We start from the raw sequence: 17,500 nt of genomic DNA on the forward strand, positions 1-17,500 counted from the left end.
AAACAATCACCCCCACTTCTCCCCGTCTCCACTTTCAACATGTCTTATTGTGTACCAACTCCCAAAGGGAATCTCGCATAACATCAGGAGTTTCTCGCCACGCCCGAAACGTGTCGCCTCAACATCCGGACTACCATCTAGGTCTTGTCATCGATTTGATGAATAATTAATTGTGCATCCCGCGCTCCAGGCCTGTGATAGCCTTTTGAGAAAGTGGAAAGGATTGTGAAGGATCTTCCTTGTTCTTTTGTTGTGTTGAGTTGTGTTTTTGCATTTACTGCGCAAAGAGAGTTTTTGTTTGTTTTTCTTCTAATGTGCCTGGAGAGTCTGCTTTGTTGTTTTGTATTTTGTACAACGATTGTGCGCGTGATAAGCACTACTTTCCCCAAAGGCCAGATTTGTGAACGGTTTCTTGCCTGATTCCATCAGTACTTAAAATGTCACGAATGAGCAGTACTGCTGTTCGTAAGCCTCATCAAATTGGGCGGAGTTATTTTTTTCTGCTTTTGTTTTCTTTCTGTATGGAAAAAGGGCATTCTTTCTTGCAGTTTTGTGCGTATTACTGTTACGTCGGTTTTCTTCATCTCCAACACTAAATTAGAAGACTATCTATAAGACGGGACCTTATGGGCCTATTGCAACTATATCCTTGGGTAAAAAAGTTTGAGCTCTCTCTCTCTCTCTCTCTCTCTCTCTCTCTCTCTCTCTCTCTCTCTCTCTCTCTCTCAAATGAGTGATATAAAATGCTGCACCATACTGATGATACATTCTAGCAGCAAAATCACTGAGTCCGTAAACATCTCTCTCTCTCTCTCTCTCTCTCTCTGTCTCTCTTTCTATGCCTGTCTCTATGTGTGTCTCTGTCTGTCTCTTCTATCTGTCTGTCTCTTCTCTCTCTCTGTCTCTCTCCCCTCTGCCCTCTCCCCCCCCTCTCTTATAACTTTTTGCATTGACTTCTTACCCATTTGAGGCCTGCAGCTGCCCTTCTTCCATTCTGGGCCGAGATGCCTGGATTCCATGGGGATGCGCATGAAGTCCTGCTCCACCACATAGCCCATCTGGATGTACAGCCCTTTGCCTGGGTGCGCGTTCTTCGCGTACGGGCTGCAGATCAACCGCGGATGCTTGAAATACGCTGCAAAGACACACACAGAGAAATGCGTTGAGTTGAGGGCATGTTACGGTGTTATGTGATCGATTGATTGATTTCACATTGTTAAGATAAAGATGAGGCCCCCCCCCAAAAAAAACCCCAAAAAAACAACATCAACACACACACACCTCCGGCTGTAAGTACAACAACGACAACGGTTGAAATACGCTGAAATCACGCATGCAGAGAAGTGCTTTGTGTTAAGCTGTATTAAAGTATTGTATGACTGATTTTACATTATTAAAAGAAAAAAAATGAGGCAACAACACCAACACCCACAACAACAAAAACAACAACAACAACAACAACAATCCAAGAAAAACATCCAGCCGTAAATTCAACAACGGTTGAATCACAGGAGATTGTGGTGCCTGTATCTTTCACGAAAGACAGAAGCTACAGTACAAATTGGGAAACCGACAAAAAAAAAAGAAGTTCAACCGATCCGCAGCAAACGGGTCAGGCGTATAATACAGTAATAAATGAACATGTGCATACTGAAAATCATTCCCGCAGATTTCCTGACCCGGTCCCCATCCACTTCATTAAAATGCACTCAGAATTCAATTGTGACGCTTAAACTGTGTTTAACAACGTATTCAATTGAAGCACACAACCAAAAATGTCAACTTTGGCGGCACACAGCTGGGGTTTCAATTTTCGAACTTGGAACAAGGGACATTCGCTTCATTAGGATTATAACTGGGAAAAGCGAACAACATCCTCATCATAATTTTGGAAATCTTGTGCAAATGTCCCCAGTGCTGGCAAGACAAACAAAATGGCGCTCCCTGTGCCGACACACTGTCCCCGTTCTAATTAGGAGGGAAAGGAAAGTTTTGCGTGACGGAAAGTAGTGGCCCTTCTCGTGGCTTAAAAAGTGTTGTTCTCGCCCTCTCTTGGCCACACACTCGAGAGTGCTACAAAGAAAATTAACATCCTCTCTTCAAATTTGAATCGATACACGACTCCCCCTCCCACCCCTCTTTTCCCCTTCCTCTACTTTCCCCCCAAAATACAGAGGCAGAGTTTTGTTACAGAGGAACTCTAGTCTTAAGACTACAATAATCAGTGAAAACCAGGCCTTAACTTGAAAGGAGAGAGTCATCATATTGAGGTAACTTTACTTTATCAACCAACAGTATGAAAAAGCAAGGTCTTAGAAGGGGTTAAGTATTACATAGGGCGATCTTACATTATTTTTAAGTGATGATATATGATTCCACTGTACTGCAGTGTTCTATGGGGTTTCTGGACTAGCGTGTCGAGTCTTAACAAACTTTGTCGTCGCGCCAGGAGTGTAAGGACGTGGGACGAGCAAGTGTTGCAAGGTCAATTTCTAGCGAAAATGTGTACTTTCTGAGTTCTTTATGGCATTGAAATGACACAAAGCTCGAGTGAACAATTCAAATGCTCTTTTGGAACTTATCAGCAGTTCACAAAACAGCAATCATCGCAAAGCTAAAGCCCTTTATATTCTAAAGGTAATGTCTTCTTCCATACATACAAGTCATCAAACGTGGAAGTGAAGGCAGCAATCCTATTTTAAGAATGTGAAAATGCGAGAAAATGACGCAAAGAATAGCTTTTTCCCCTGTGAATGAAATCCGGAAAGGGGGTGGAGGGGAGTATGGGAGTTGGGAGGAGGGGAGAATGGAAGACTTGTGGAGAGAGAGAGAGAGAGAGAGAGAGAGAGAGAGAGAGAGAGAGAGAGAGAGAGAGAGACAGAAAGAGAGAGACCAGACCAGACCAGACCAGACCAGACAGACACACAGACACACAGACACAGACAGACAGACAGACAGACAGACAGACAGACAGACACACAGACAGACACACAGACAGACAGACACACAGACAGAGAGAGAAGGGGGGGGATGAATAAAGAGGATAGAAAGGGCTTTGGAAAGAAGAAAAAGAAAGAGAATAGAGGGAAGAGGAATCCAAAGGGTACCGTCCTCCCACGAACGATAATGGAGCCACGCAAGATGCCATGAAAACAGAAGGAGGGTCTTGTGAACACACCCTCAGGCACGGGCGACTCGAAGGGAGAGCAGACGAGTCAAAAATCCACAATAAACACTCTTGCCCTCAAAGGTCGTGTTGATACTTCAAACATGTCGCTTAGTCGCCAGGACTTTGACACAAAAAATCGATGACAATTACAAATTGGAGAGCACTGTCCATTAGCTGGGATAAAGAATATGACGAAGCCTTCGCATTCCCAGTTTCGCACACCCAGCGGTGTTGAGAAACTTAAAAAAAAAAGTCTAGTTTTTTTTTATTCGACTACAGAACGTGATTCCTCTACCGAACGTGGATGTTTCTCTGTGATTGTGACACGTCACTATCCCTGAAACCCTGCCCTTCACCCCCACCGCCCATACCGACCCCCTCCCTCCCATATTCATCCTCATATGCTGCTACCCAGTTTTGCAGTTTTAGGTTCTTAGGAATTTGAAACAAGTATAATAACGCATATATATGTAGAGGTTACATGCCGAGTCTCAGTGATTATCAAAAATAATGGTCGAAGTTAGCGGATCATGAAAAATGCGAGCTTTAGCGAGCTTTTTCATGACCGCGAACTGAGACCATTATTTTTGATAATCACTGAGACGAGGTGTGTAACCTCTTTATTCCTCCTTTCTTCAGTTATTCAAAGAAAAGAGGAGGTTTTTTTGCGAAAGTTTGATCGAATCCTATTCACTCAACCAGTCAACCTGCGCAGGCGATCGATTAATGCGCGGTTGTATAGTTCCGTGCAAATCATTCCATTCTGTTAAAACTTCTTGTCAGTTTTCCTGTTTTGGACTAAAATCAAGTACACAGATATGCTGTTATTCTGCTGTGGCGGCAAAGGCAGATATTGTGTGTTCTGTATATGTTTTGGTATCGGTTAGGATAATGTTCTTTCGTCAAATGGGACTAGCAGACGAACTTTTGCACCCGTGTTCCAACGTTAAAAACTGTATGAAGTTAAGTTTTCTGGGGAAAATAGTGTATGAAACCGCTTTATGTTGTTTAAATTGATGAGATGTGTGCATTTGGTTGCGTGTGATCTGTTTATTACATGAAATATTGTTGAAAACTGACCGTCGGATTGCAGTCTGTTGTCGAAGAAACTGAGTGAAAAGAAGGGGAACTACTCTTGTCGCTAGACAAAGTATGAGTTACTTGCCTTGGGAAATTGCTTGTGATGAACGTCTGATCTAGATTCAGAAAACAACCGAACTCATGGATTTTATATGGAGATTCATGTGTTCAGGCCTGTAGTTGTTAATTTAAATGCGGTATGTTTGTATTGTTTGCTCCAGAGATGTATACTTCGTACATTAGAGCGTTCGGAACTTTTCAGTCGCAAAAAGTAGTACCGAAACAGAACAGCTTCTCAACCCATTGCACTATCGAGGATTCAGGCTGTTGCTGGGTCGTTATTTGTTTGGTTGCTGGGTCATTATCGAAAAATAACTAGCTCTACAAGTTTACAGAGGTAAAGAAGCAGAGGGGGGAATAAGTAGAGGTTACATGCCGAGTCTCAGTGATTATTAAAAATAATGGTCGAAGTTAGCGGATCATGAAAAATGCGAGCTTTAGCGAGCTTTTTCATGACCGCGAACTGAGACCATTATTTTTTATAATCACTGAGACGAGGTGTGTAACCTCTTTATTCCTCCTTTCTTCAGTTATTCAAAGAAAAGAGAAGTTTTTTTGCGAAAGTTTGATCGAATCCTATTCTCTCAACCAGTCAACCTGCGCAGGCGATCGATTAATGCGCGGTTGTATAGTTCCGTGCAAATCATTCCATTCTGTTAACACTTCTTGTCAGTTTTCCTATTTTGGGCTAAAATCAAGTACACAGATATGCTGTTATTCTGCTGTGGCGGCAAAGGCAGATATTGTGTGTTTTGTATATGTTTTGGTATCGGTTAGGATAATGTTCTTTCGTCAAATGGGACTAGCAGACGCGGAACTTTTGCACCCGTGTTCCAACGTTAAAAACTGTATGAAGTTAAGTTTTCTGGGGAAAATAGTGTATGAAACCGCTTTATGTTGTTTAAATTGATGAGATGTTTGCATTTGGTTGCGTGTGATCTGTTTATTAAATGAAATATTGTTGAAAACTGACCGTCGGATTGCAGTCTGTTGTCGAAGAAACTGAGTGAAAAGAAGGGGAACTACTCTTGTCGCAAGACAAAGTAGGAGTTACTTGCCTTGGGAAATTGCTTGTGATGAACGTCTGATCTAGATTCAGAAAACAACCGAACTCATGGATTTTATATGGAGATTCATGTGTTCAGGCCTGTAGTTGTTAATTTAAATGCGGTATGTTTGTATTGTTTGCTCCAGAGATGTATACTTCGTACATTACAGCGTTCGGAACTTTTCAGTCGCAAAAAGTAGTACCGAAACAGAACAACCTCTCAACCCATTGCACTATCGAGGATTCAGGCTGTTGCTGGGTCGTTATTTGTTTGGTTGCTGGGTCATTATCGAAAAATAACTACCCCTACAAGTTTACAGAGGTAAAGAAGCAGAGGGGGGAATAAGTAGAGGTTACACGCCGAGTCTCAGTGATTATTAAAAATAATGGTCGAAGTTAGCGGATCATGAAAAATGCGAGCTTTAGCGAGCTTTTTCATGACCGCGAACTGAGACCATTATTTTTTATAATCACTGAGACGAGGTGTGTAACCTCTTTATTCCTCCTTTCTTCAGTTATTCAAAGAAAAGAGGAGTTTTTTTGCGAAAGTTTGATCGAATCCTATTCACTCAACCAGTCAACCTGCGCAGGCGATCGATTAATGCGCGGTTGTATAGTTCCGTGCAAATCATTCCATTCTGTTAACACTTCTTGTCAGTTTTCCTATTTTGGACTAAACTCAAGTACACAGATATGCTGTTATTCTGCTGTGGCGGCAAAGGCAGATATTGTGTGTTCTGTATATGTTTTGGTATCGCTTAGGATAATGTTCTTTCGTCAAATGGGACTAGCAGACGAACTTTTGCACCCGTGTTCCAACGTTAAAAACTGTATGAAGTTCAGTTTTCTGGGGAAAATAGTGTATGAAACCGCTTTATGTTGTTTAAATTGATGAGATGTGTGCATTTGGTTGCGTGTGATCTGTTTATTAAATGAAATATTGTTGAAAACTGACCGTCGGATTGCAGTCTGTTGTCGAAGAAACTGAGTGAAAAGAAGGGGAACTACTCTTGTCGCTAGACAAAGTATGAGTTACTTGCCTTGCGGGAAATTGCTTGTGATGAACGTTTGAGCACGGCAAATCTAGATTCAGAAAACAACCGAACTCATGGATTTTATATGAAGATTCATGTGTTCAGGCCTGTAGTTGTTAATTTAAATGCGGTATGTTTGTATTGTTTGCTCCAGAGATGTATACTTCGTACGTTAGAGCGTTCGGAACTTTTCAGTCGCAAAAAGTAGTACCGAAACAGAACAACTTCTCAACCCATTGCACTATCGAGGATTCAGGCTGTTGCTGGGTCGTTATTTGTTTGGTTGCTGGGTCATTATCGAAAAATAACTGCCCCTACAAGTTTACAGAGGTAAAGAAGCAGAGGGGGGAATAAATATATATATATATATATATAGAGAGAGAGAGTGGTTTGCTTCTTAGTTGGATACCATGGGTTGACAACTCTCGCCATCAGTACCACCTGACCACTGATGAGACACGTGTCTGGTCTAGGTACAAAAACAATGGTCCTCCTCAGGACTAGATTACCTTGTGATACGTCCCCCACAAAGGGACTTTGCTCTGTAAATCTCGGTCCCCTTTGAGGAGGGTCTGATGCTCCCAATAGGCTGTCTGTGAAGGGATACTTATTTCTCTCTCTTTCTCTGCTAAGAGATTTTAACAAATCTCGGAAGAAAGTCTCTGCTGACTTTCAATTGTTTCTTTCACAATTTCTGATGTTATATAAAATTATATATACATTCTGTAAAAAGGGGTACTTAAAAACAATGACAATATCTAAGAGTGACAACGCTGATATGGATCTTCACGTGCACCCAAGCTATCACAAAACAAGTGATACAAAAAATGGAATGTAATACTATAATCCTTTCAATGAAAAGCTAGGTTTGGTTATAACTCTCTCCTCCCTAACCCATTCATTGAGCCAGAAATGTACCAGTATTTTAGCGACCTTGTATTTTGGCATGTGTTGTTTTGGAACTTAGTCACGCGACCGTTCCACGAAGCAGCATCTTCAGGAAGAACTATGGGTCCTTTAGTGCTAAAGGGTTGGAGAACAATAATACATCCACCCACCCCGACCGTACATCCTCACAGCTTTTTCATCCCCACCCCCAACCTTCCTCCTTTACCTTCACCTCAACATCTCTACAATTTTTTTTGTCCGACAAGGTCTGGCAGTGTTTGCTTTGCAAGCAGAGGGTGTTTTCCCAACGGAAGTAGCTAATGGCGGCAAAAGAGAGAGGCCCAAGAAGTGACCCCTGGGCACAAGGAGGGCGAGAAACAAGAGCGCGTGTGATGGTATCGGCCGACCCTCAATGGTCCGCCTTTTGTCTCGGCGCCCTTCGGCATTTTGATGAAGGGAAAAGCAAGGAAACCATCTTTTTTTTAAGGGGATCTTTTCTCTCTCTGTCTCTCTCTCTCTCTCTCTCTCTCTGTCTCTCTCTCTCTCTCTCTCCCCCTCTCTGTCTCTCTCTCTCCCCCTCTCTCTGTCTCTGTCTGTCTCTGTCTCTCTCTGTCTCTGCCTCTCTGTCTCTCTCTCTGTCTCTGTCTCTGTCTCTGTCTCTGTCTCTGTCTCTCTCTCTCTCTCTCTCTCTCTCTCTCTCTCTTCTCCCACGATCTGTCGGGTTCAACTAAGGATTCCTGAAGATTTTTTTTCTTTTCCTGTAGAGGGCTACATTCAAGGTTTGGATTTAGCTCGTGTCTGTTCATCGTCGATTGTTGCGAGGCGTCGTTTTTGCTCGATACAAACCTCAGTTGGTTTTTGAAGTGCAGTTATGAATTTGCAAGGTCATAATATTGTGGTATATCTGAATGCCAGCTCAAACAGTTCCATCAAATCTGTATTATGTGAGAACGGTTTGTAGGATTCAGGGAAGGCATCGACATGAAGCGACAAGGGGGGATCATGCTGAAAATGTTCCGAGAAAGGTTTTCGCAACAGAGGTCACCAAGAGCTGGTGATAATTTTTGTCACAGCGGTTGTAGGTCGTTCACCAATATCAAAATCTACCTGAGATGTATCTGTTCGCAGCCTTAAACGGGATGGATATAGCCGTACCCGTACGTCATCCTTGATACGAAACATCGTCATCCTTTTCAGATGCAGACTTTGCCTATATTGTGCTTAGATCAATCAGTCTGAGTCTAGGGGGCATATGCGTGCACGTGTGGTGGATAGAGCAGACCATTCTGTCACTGTCGCATACATCTTCGTCAATGTTGGTCCTGATCCTCAACCAGCTGTTGTTTTGATAAGATTACTCACGGCAATCCTCGACAGGCAGCAGAATGCACAAAATCACGAAAGGTCATCTGTGTTTGCTTTGACTGACGGACGGAATGGAAGGACAGACCTATTCCATCACAGTGTGATGACTTTCCACCCTGTTTTTTGGTCGTCCTTCTTCGTCGTTCGTTCGGACAGCAACTATGGAGGCCGTGACTGGTGCCGCGCTGCGGTAATTTTGTCATCCGAACAAGCTTGTTTTGGTTTCATCAGTACCTTGTCAGTGTTCATGACCACTGTGGCGTCAGCGAGACCAGACCACACCCTGTAGTTGTTTTGTTGTAATCTGTGTGCAGTAATTTACTCAAGGGGATACTCACGGTAGGAGGCAGGCGCAACTGTTTCATCAGAATTGCAGAACTCTTGGTCATTATCTGCCCAAAGTCAGTCCACGCTTGTACCGTTTGGACGGAACAAGTTCCAAGCAGTTTGAAGAAAACAAGATTGATAAGGGACAGGCTGGACCATTCCGTCAGTGTTAGCTTTTGACCTCTTCGTCATCGCCTGTACCGGACAGTCCACGCCCATACCGTTTGGACGGGACGAGCTGTTAGCAGTTCACGCAAAGAGATGGCAAAGGACCATTCCATCAATGAAGAAGTGAACTTCTTAATAATTTTTATTTGTCGCAGCAGAAGCAGAAGCTGCTGGTTTCGTCATTGCCAGTCACTCCCACGCCCAGATTTGTGTTGTGATTAGATCACTTCTCAGCCAATGCTCAAACAAGACACAATAGTGGGCAGGACCCACCATTCCATCAAAGTACCCAGCCTCTCCATCACTGTCTGTCTGACCGTCAAGTTTAGATCAGTTCTCACAGCAGTTCACAACTGACTAAGACAAGAAGCTGCTGCTGGCTTGTCACTGCCTGTCGATCGCAGTCAGTCCACCCCCAACTTTTTGTTGTTGTGATTAGATCAGCCTCTCCGACAACGCCCAAAAAGACACGACAGCAGGCAGGACTCTCCATTCCATCAAAGTCCGACAGGAGAGTCAATCCACACACTCACACACACTGTTTTCTTTGCGACGTCCTCGCGTGCTGGCCAGCCTAGACCTTGACAACGCTACGGTGCACGTGAACTTCGCACTAATTTCCCGGATCATGGAGAGATGAGTAATCTCCCCTGGAGAGGCGGCCACCAGGGGGAGCTGGGGTCGGTTTTAAGGGGAGATGATTCCCGACGAGACCTTCGCAGAGTCTGTTTGACGCTCAATCACTGCTCTGTTAAACGTGGCTGCAAGCGAGCGGTCTGGATCCTTAATGACTTCATGGTTAACTCCACTGAAGCGTCCTTGTAATGAGATTTTAAACTCTTTTCTTTTTTGTCGTCAGTGAGCTTGCAGTGAAATGAACATTTGATTTTTGTTCCTATGGGGAAGGGGTATATTGTGTGAAGTGAGCGTGAGAGGGAAAGCCTTGGGTTTCGGGATCGGCCTGCAACCTGTTTGATTTCTCCATGGAAAAAGTGGAGGAAAGAGGGGGCGGGGTGGTAGGCGATGGGGTTTGGGGGATAACATTACTTGAGACGGTGGTTTTTTTCAGGGATGAGGGAGCAATTAACAACGACAGTCTTAAAGACCGAAGGTGAATACTTAAATAAAACAGAGATGTCCTAGACAGTTATTTGTTTGATGGTCTTTGATTCAAGTAAAAAAGGATACGCTGTCATTTTGTTTTGTTAAGAACAAACTGTAGTGTTGTAGTGTTGACAATTTTAATTGAAAGGTTATTTTACTTCAGTCAGAAAGTGTCGAAAACAAATTAGAGTTCTTTTTCTTTCTTTCTTACTTTCTTCACGCAATCTCCCAAATGATACCTCTGCCAAAAACAAAATCGTGTGCGTTGACGACAAGGACAATCATGACCACTGTCAGCTGCCTTTAGCATCGGACACTATCTCGATATTCAAACCTATTTTCTCCTGGAAACAAAAACCTCAAAACAGAACCATATTATGTCAACATAAACACAGTCTAATTTGAAGTGTAACAGAGAAACAATCTGTCTTTCACTTTCTCGTTTTTCTCGTACATGCTTTGAACAATTCTCTCGTGCAAACGCTATACCCTTAACAGCCGAAAACATGAGGAGATCGGCTAAATGAGATGAAGAAAGAAGCTATACCCTTTATAACAAAAAAACACAAAACCAAACAAACAAACAAAAACAACGGCTCAAGATGTTGGCTGAAAAACAAGCTATACCTTTTTTAACTGAAACCCCGAGCAGGAGATGACGAAAACGAGAACCTGCCGTCTTTTGAGAGAGGGACATAAAAAACACATCTTGACGTAAAAAAGATTGCTCTCGCTCATTTTACAGCCAGTTTCATGTTCTAACGTTGTATCGTGCGCTGCAGTGTGGCCGTTTCTTGGGTTTCCGCGGGGGCCATTTTTGTCTTGCCAGTAATGGGGGAAGCCTGTGATTTGAGGTGCTCTTCGCACGCCAACAGGTCGTAGCCAGAAAGCGCCACATCCTCCTCCCGACCAACCTTGACGATTGGCAACATCTTTTCATGCCATCTCTGGTGGTCTCTTGGTTTTTGGCTTATTTTGATTTTTTTCTCCGCATTTTCTTAATTTGGTGACTTGCAGAATTGTCTTTGCTGTGCCTTGGTAGTTCATCACACTCTGCTGCTGGTCAATCTTGACTTTTAGCAACGTTCTTGTATGTCCTCTCTGATGGCCACATTTGCTTACTCATCTCTCTCACCACACAACCCCTCTCTCTCTCTCTTTCCCCCCCCCCCCCCCTCCGTAACGGTTTCAAGTTTCAACGACGGTGTCTTGGGCAGTTAGTCACACCCTGGTTCTATTGTGGCGGTCATATCGGTTTACCTTTCTTGTTGTTTTTCAGCTTTGTCTTACTTGCTATAAGAGTTATCCACAGTTTTTCTTTGAAAACTAGTGGTGTGTCCTTTTTGGTTTGTCTCATGATCAGATTGGCTAACTTTTTTCCCATTTATTTTTTCAAAGCAAGCAGCAGACTTTTGTTGTTGTTGTTGTTGTTGTTGTTGTTGTTGTTGTTGTTGTTGTTGTTGTTGTTGTTGTTGTTGTTGTTGTTGTATCTTATGGTATTTCGTGCAAGTGACGACTTGTGTCTTTGAAGACTGGCAATTTCTTTGACGTCTAAGATTTGTGTTCTCAGACGACTTGTGACGACTTGAGTTCTCTTGGATATTGGCCCTATGCGGGCTTGTGTTCCCTGACGAATTGTGACGATAAACGACTTGTATTCCCTGATATTCAAGCGACGCTGTTTTGACAAGCAATGTCAACATGCGGTCGTTACTTTTTTGACCAGGACATGATTGTGTCGTCTTCCATTTTCCGTTTTTCAGCGACAGGCGACGTCTCTTTTCTGTCCACTGTCTTCCTGAGCGAACGAAGCCTGAATGAGATGGCGACAGCACAGAGTCGCAACCGATGAGCCAAGCTGATCGAGTTTTCTGCATGTTTAATAAAACACGATCCCATCCGTTAAAGTGCGCTCGATGAGAGAGCCAATCAGAGACGCGCTAACATCGATCCAGGTCCAATAAAACACGTCGTAAAAAGCCGAGCCCTGCCGGCTCTCGCGTGTGCATGTTCCGGATCCGTAAATCTTCAGTTATCTGCTTCACTTTCATCCCGAGTTTCCCCCTCTTTTCCTTTGATCACCTGTAAAGGCTGGCTGGCTGGCTGGCTGGCTGGCTGGCTGACTGGCTGGCTGGCTGACTGTGTTCGTGTGTGTGTGTGTGTGTGTGTGTCCCACTCACTCTCTCTCTCTCTCTCTCTCTCTCTCTTTCTTTCTTTCTCTCTCTTTCCGCGCATAAGCGACATATCGTAGCTTCCGCTTTAAAAAAGAAAGAAAACAACCCCCCCCCCCCCCCTCTCTCTATCTTACTCGCCCACTTTTTGTCTGGTAGTATGCAGAGTTACTGGTTTCTGTTCCGAGAGATCGAGAAGAGAAAGAAAGAGGAGCATTGAAGACGAACTATTGGACAACCGCACGAAGGCTTTATATTCTTGATGTTCTATTGCAGCAGAGTCTGCGCCATTAGTCCCTCTACCCCCCCCCCCCCCCCACACACACACACTCAGCCCCCTCCCCGACCCTACGTTGCTTGTTGCATCTCTCTCTCTCCCACCCCTCCCCCTTTCTCTCTCTCTCTCTTTTCTTTGCTCATTGTGTGCATCTGTATGAGTCACTCACTGATGGATATTTATTTCTTTTTCTCCGCATCTTTTCTGCTGTCCCTTTTCTTTTCCCTTTTGCAAAGAATTGAGATTTGCTGGTTTCACTATTTCATTCTGTCCGGCTTTCCATTTTAGCGCAACAGATTTGTTTCACTTTGGAATTTGAAATAAAGATTCTGCAAGTGCAGTCCATGTTTAAAAAAAAACCCTGTTTAAGAATGGAGGCTTCGAATTTACACAACACCCCCCCCCCCCTTTTCTTTTTTTGTGTAGAACATGTCAACATGGTGGCCATTCGAGTTTTAGGTTGTGAATACCAAGTATCTTTAAAACGGGCCTCGGTATTTCACAAGAAAAGAAGAAATCTTACAACAGTGAATTGCTTTGCAACATGCGTGAAACAACATTTCCGTAAACACACAGTCATAAGCAACACGAACTTTATAACCGACACTGTGGACATTTATAATCTGTCTTTTGGAAGCGTCTCGAAAGTTTAAAGTAACTGATTACTCAACAAAGTTGAATGTCTCTGGTAACTTCACGCCAGACGACATAATCAGCATTAGTTTGAAATGAAAATTGGCAACATTTGAAAGTTGGAAGAGTTTTGACCTGACTCTGAAGCAAGGGGTTCTTAGAACATGACGGCAAACACATATGTTGCATTCGAGATCAATATTCTGAATTGAAGTAGGTATTCAATTATGACTTTTCGGTGTTGCGTTACGATGAAAACCCGCTTCGGCATTTCCTGGAACGTATTTCGCCCTGGTCCAAATTTAGACACCGTCTGAAGAAATTGGCCAAGCGTGTGAGAATGTGGTTCGTCCAATAACGGTCTGCTACGTAGATCTATACTTCATTCTACCAAGTGGTGCACCTCATATGCATTTCTCATCCGTGATGACAAAATTGAACGTGCCTGTGACAAAAGATGTCTTCATTTTTGTCATCATTTCTGTAGACTGTCAGTTGTGTAAATCAGCCCTAACGAACAGCCGTTTGCCTTGACCACTGCTACAAGTATAACAGTATGCTGAGAATTGTGCGATATATACATGTCTTCCAGCTCACTGCGTGCAATCCACGGACAATCAGTCCAATGTATCACCCATGTAGCCTACTCCAAAGTCTTTTGAGAGTTAGTCAGACAGGCAACAAGACGCTCTGACAAAGTCGCCATCGACTTTTAACTGTTGAACGCGCTGCGGTTTGGATGGGGGCGTTTTTATGATTGACATTAACTCGGTATTGTCATGCTTATCTCATTTGAGAGTCTGGGTCCTGAACCAATCCAGACGTCCAACCATGCGTGCCAGGGCGGGGTCAAAGGGGAGACGTGTTTCATTCGGCTCTGCTGCGTCTTTTTGATTGGCCTTCTTTATTAATGGGGGCGTGGAAATTGATTTCACTCGAGACTTGCAGGCAGACACACACCATCAAATTGGACCTTCAAAAGAAACTCGACGGCACATGAGATTGCGTCAGCAACCAAGATGGGCGCAAAATTGGGCCCACATACAGCAATGCGGCTTTTTCGACCTTGACCCTTTGGGAAAAGTATAAAAATAGATCAGAAGAGAACGCCTGAAGCTACCCCCCCCATCCAAAGCAACAAAAAAACCTTAAAAAAAACCCATTGAAAGCTCACAAGAAAATGCTATTGATAGCCAGGGTCGAAAATAGTACCATCCACTCTTAATGTAAACAACTTTCATGTACTTGTATTTGATTTTCGAGAATTGTTTACGAAGGAGTGGCTTTCCTAGGTAATACAGACAATACTTTTCCCTTTTTTATTTAGATAACACTGTCCATTTTGGTCCTAAAGAATCCCCGAAGGCTAAGCAGACTTGTCTGTGAACAAGCGGATGTCAACTACGTTGAATAATACACACCACTATTTCACTCTGGTCAATTTTTAGACCTGAGATACCATGCTAGGCTTGCCTCGTGTGAATTATTTCCTTTTTGAGAGAGAGACGATCAGATTGCACAGCTATTATCTTCTTCTGGATCACACAACTCTTCCCAGCTATTATGACGAACTTTTCCAAAGGAAAGATAATGCTTCATAGCCGGTGAAAATTGCGGGAGTCCTACTTTTTCCTTGGCGAAAAATAGAAAAACTCCAGTCTCGCCTGGTCAGGTTACCGGAAACGCATGTTGTTTTTTTGCGCGAGGTAAATCATTTTCATTTTGATTGAACTCCATTCTCAGCTTCTTGAAAAATTGCTTGGGAAATAATCGGCTTCCTGATTCGCACAACTGGCAAGGCTTAATAAGGACAAGAATAGACACTTCATCGTCTGTTTAAAATACAGTACAGAAATAAGCCCTGCAGTCTAGTCATCATGGCCCAACCTGTGCTCTGTTTTACAATCAGATAATTTCTTGTAGTCCAACCACCATGTCCATGGAACAAACATGTGGTGCAGTAGTGCAGGGTCTACTTGTGTTTGAATCCCATTTAACGGGTGGTGAGAGACTGCACAAACAGTCATAACTTGCAATCACAATCTTCTTCTACTGCTGCTGTTTCTTGAACGAACGCAACAAGATGGATGATTTGAGTGCGAGTAGAAAGGGGTGACTCACAAGAAAAAAGAAGGGGGAGAGGGAAAGGGTGGTGTAGGGGGTAGTAGAAAAGGGAGTTGGAGGGTGGGGGGGGGGGGGGGGGGAGAGGGATAACTATGACCTAGATGACAACTCGGTATCTTTTACGGGGTTCTGATTTATTGATTCGTGAATAACATTCTCGTTTTCTGGGTATCCGGTTGCTTATTGTGAAATCAATTTTCAAATACTATGCCTTTATAACTCCAAGAAAGAACGCAAAAAAGGTCTTTTGGGAATTCAATGTTGAAGCACGTGCATGTTCAATTTTAATATAGAGATATTGACCCGATACTTTGCTTCGAATAATGTGCTGAATATGATACTCCTGTTATCCTTTGGCTCGAAGGAAAATTAGAGGAGTTTATGTTATACTCGACTCTTTTTTTCTTGCTTTCATAATGATGATCAGTTTTGTGAAATGAAAATATTTTCTGACACGATTGTTTTTGTTTTTTTTACAGTGAAGGAAAGAAAAGTAATGAAAGTAAAAGAGCACAGTTCCAAGCGATGAAACAAACAACAAAAACCAATCTTCTATTCTCACAAAAAATAACAATGTTTATCAGAAGGCCTTTTTTCGGTATCCCAGGTGTAATATCGGCCTTGTGACCGGCAGGCATGTTTCTATTAATCAGCTAAATGGTCCAGCGGAGGGCTTCCCAAAGGGGAGCATCTGTGACAAAGGGACACGACTGGCGCGGCATTGTTGAGCAAAGATGGCGGCGCACGTAAGCCAAACAGTGCAGTTTGGACAAGATAATTTGGTTATTCTGCGCAGTCTTCTTCCCTTCAGGTGCTGAAAATCGCTGCCCTCTACTGCAAGGTAATTGCACGAGAGGCCAGATTTGATGAATCCGATACTGATGCGTGATCACGGAATTGCAACGTGTTGGGAAGTGCTACCGCACGAATTCCTGTGTTTTGATTTCTTTGCTTTCAGAGCATGGTGCTGCTGTTCCTGCTTTGAAGGGTGTGTGTGTGGTGAGGGGGTGTCGGTCGGGATGATAGACATTTTGTCTAAAATAGATTGTTGTTTTCTCGCTTTTTCGTTGTTTTCGCTGGAGGCAACTAATGTTTGTGCTGCTTCAGTACTTCCATAGACTATCCCTGTTTCCGTTTCCGGGAAAGTGTGTGGAATCTGATGCTTATAATGTAGGTATCTGTTTTAGTTTTGCAGGTCTTTTTTATGGTTCTTTTTTTATGTGGAGCTTTTATTGGACCTATCCGGCGCGTGTGGGTGCGTAAGTTTGTGTGTGTGTGTGTGGGGGGGGGGGGGAGGGGGGCAGGGGAGGAAGAGGAGGGGTACCTGCGGTGTGTTTCGCCGTGATTCCATGAAATCATGTGAGGATGAGTGTGGAAGAACAATAGTTATTGTCTCCGGGTAAACGGCAGTGCTATTTTCATTGCTGTACCGAACAACCTTGCTTTTGTTTGACATTCTGGAAAGACAATGGGGAGTTTTCTTTTTATTCGGCTTTTTCATTGTCCTCGCTAAATAAGTCTTGATGTGTTTTAAGAAATAGTTCTGAAATTTAAAGTTCGAAGCAAGTGTATGTCAGGAGTGGAGTATTTCTTGCATCAAAGCTGTCTGATTTGTGGTTATCCCTGACGGGCGAAACCCGCAAAGATTCGCCACTTTTTACGTTCCTTTTCGCTTGTTTAGATGTCGTCTGCGAGTATTTGCTTCTGTCAGATCCGGGCATCTAATCCACCGCCGCTGCTCTCCTGGCCAAAAGAGTTCGCTCCAAGGGAGAGCACTGCAGGAATCAATGTTTTCTTGCGGCTGAAGTGTGGGGAATTGGTGCTCTCTTGTTTCAAATTGTCGTGACTGCTGTGAATGGGACCTCTTGTTTGTGAGCAGATAGTTGGGAGGCTTTCATAGATAGGTAAATAGATTGAGGAGAGAACGTGCGAAGGGCGGGCGATGGGAAGCATCACCCGAAGTTTTCTCTGGAAACATGTCTGTGCTGATATTTTTTTGTGCACTGGGATAAACGCCTTCGTTAAACCAACAGCAGAAACATTCTGAGTTAT

The 17,500-nt window shown here is 43.4% G+C and overlaps 2 protein-coding genes across 2 annotated transcripts in view; one reads left to right on the forward strand and one right to left on the reverse strand.

Annotated features, from left to right (window-relative positions):
- LOC138970797 (cysteine--tRNA ligase, cytoplasmic-like) overlaps nucleotides 1-17,500 on the forward strand; it is a 173,912-nt gene that overhangs the window by 31,655 nt on the left and 124,757 nt on the right. The gene's annotated exons all lie outside the window — the stretch shown is intronic.
- LOC138971945 (uncharacterized) overlaps nucleotides 1-17,500 on the reverse strand; it is a 44,846-nt gene that overhangs the window by 6,917 nt on the left and 20,429 nt on the right. Inside the window, exon 4 of the mRNA XM_070344790.1 lies at nucleotides 962-1,135. Within this exon, the coding sequence (XP_070200891.1) occupies nucleotides 962-1,135 (174 nt within the window). The remainder of the gene's footprint in view (nucleotides 1-961; nucleotides 1,136-17,500) is intronic.

The sequence above is a fragment of the Littorina saxatilis genome, linkage group LG7 (genome assembly GCF_037325665.1).
Source record: "Littorina saxatilis isolate snail1 linkage group LG7, US_GU_Lsax_2.0, whole genome shotgun sequence".
Classification (NCBI taxonomy): domain Eukaryota; kingdom Metazoa; phylum Mollusca; class Gastropoda; order Littorinimorpha; family Littorinidae; genus Littorina; species Littorina saxatilis.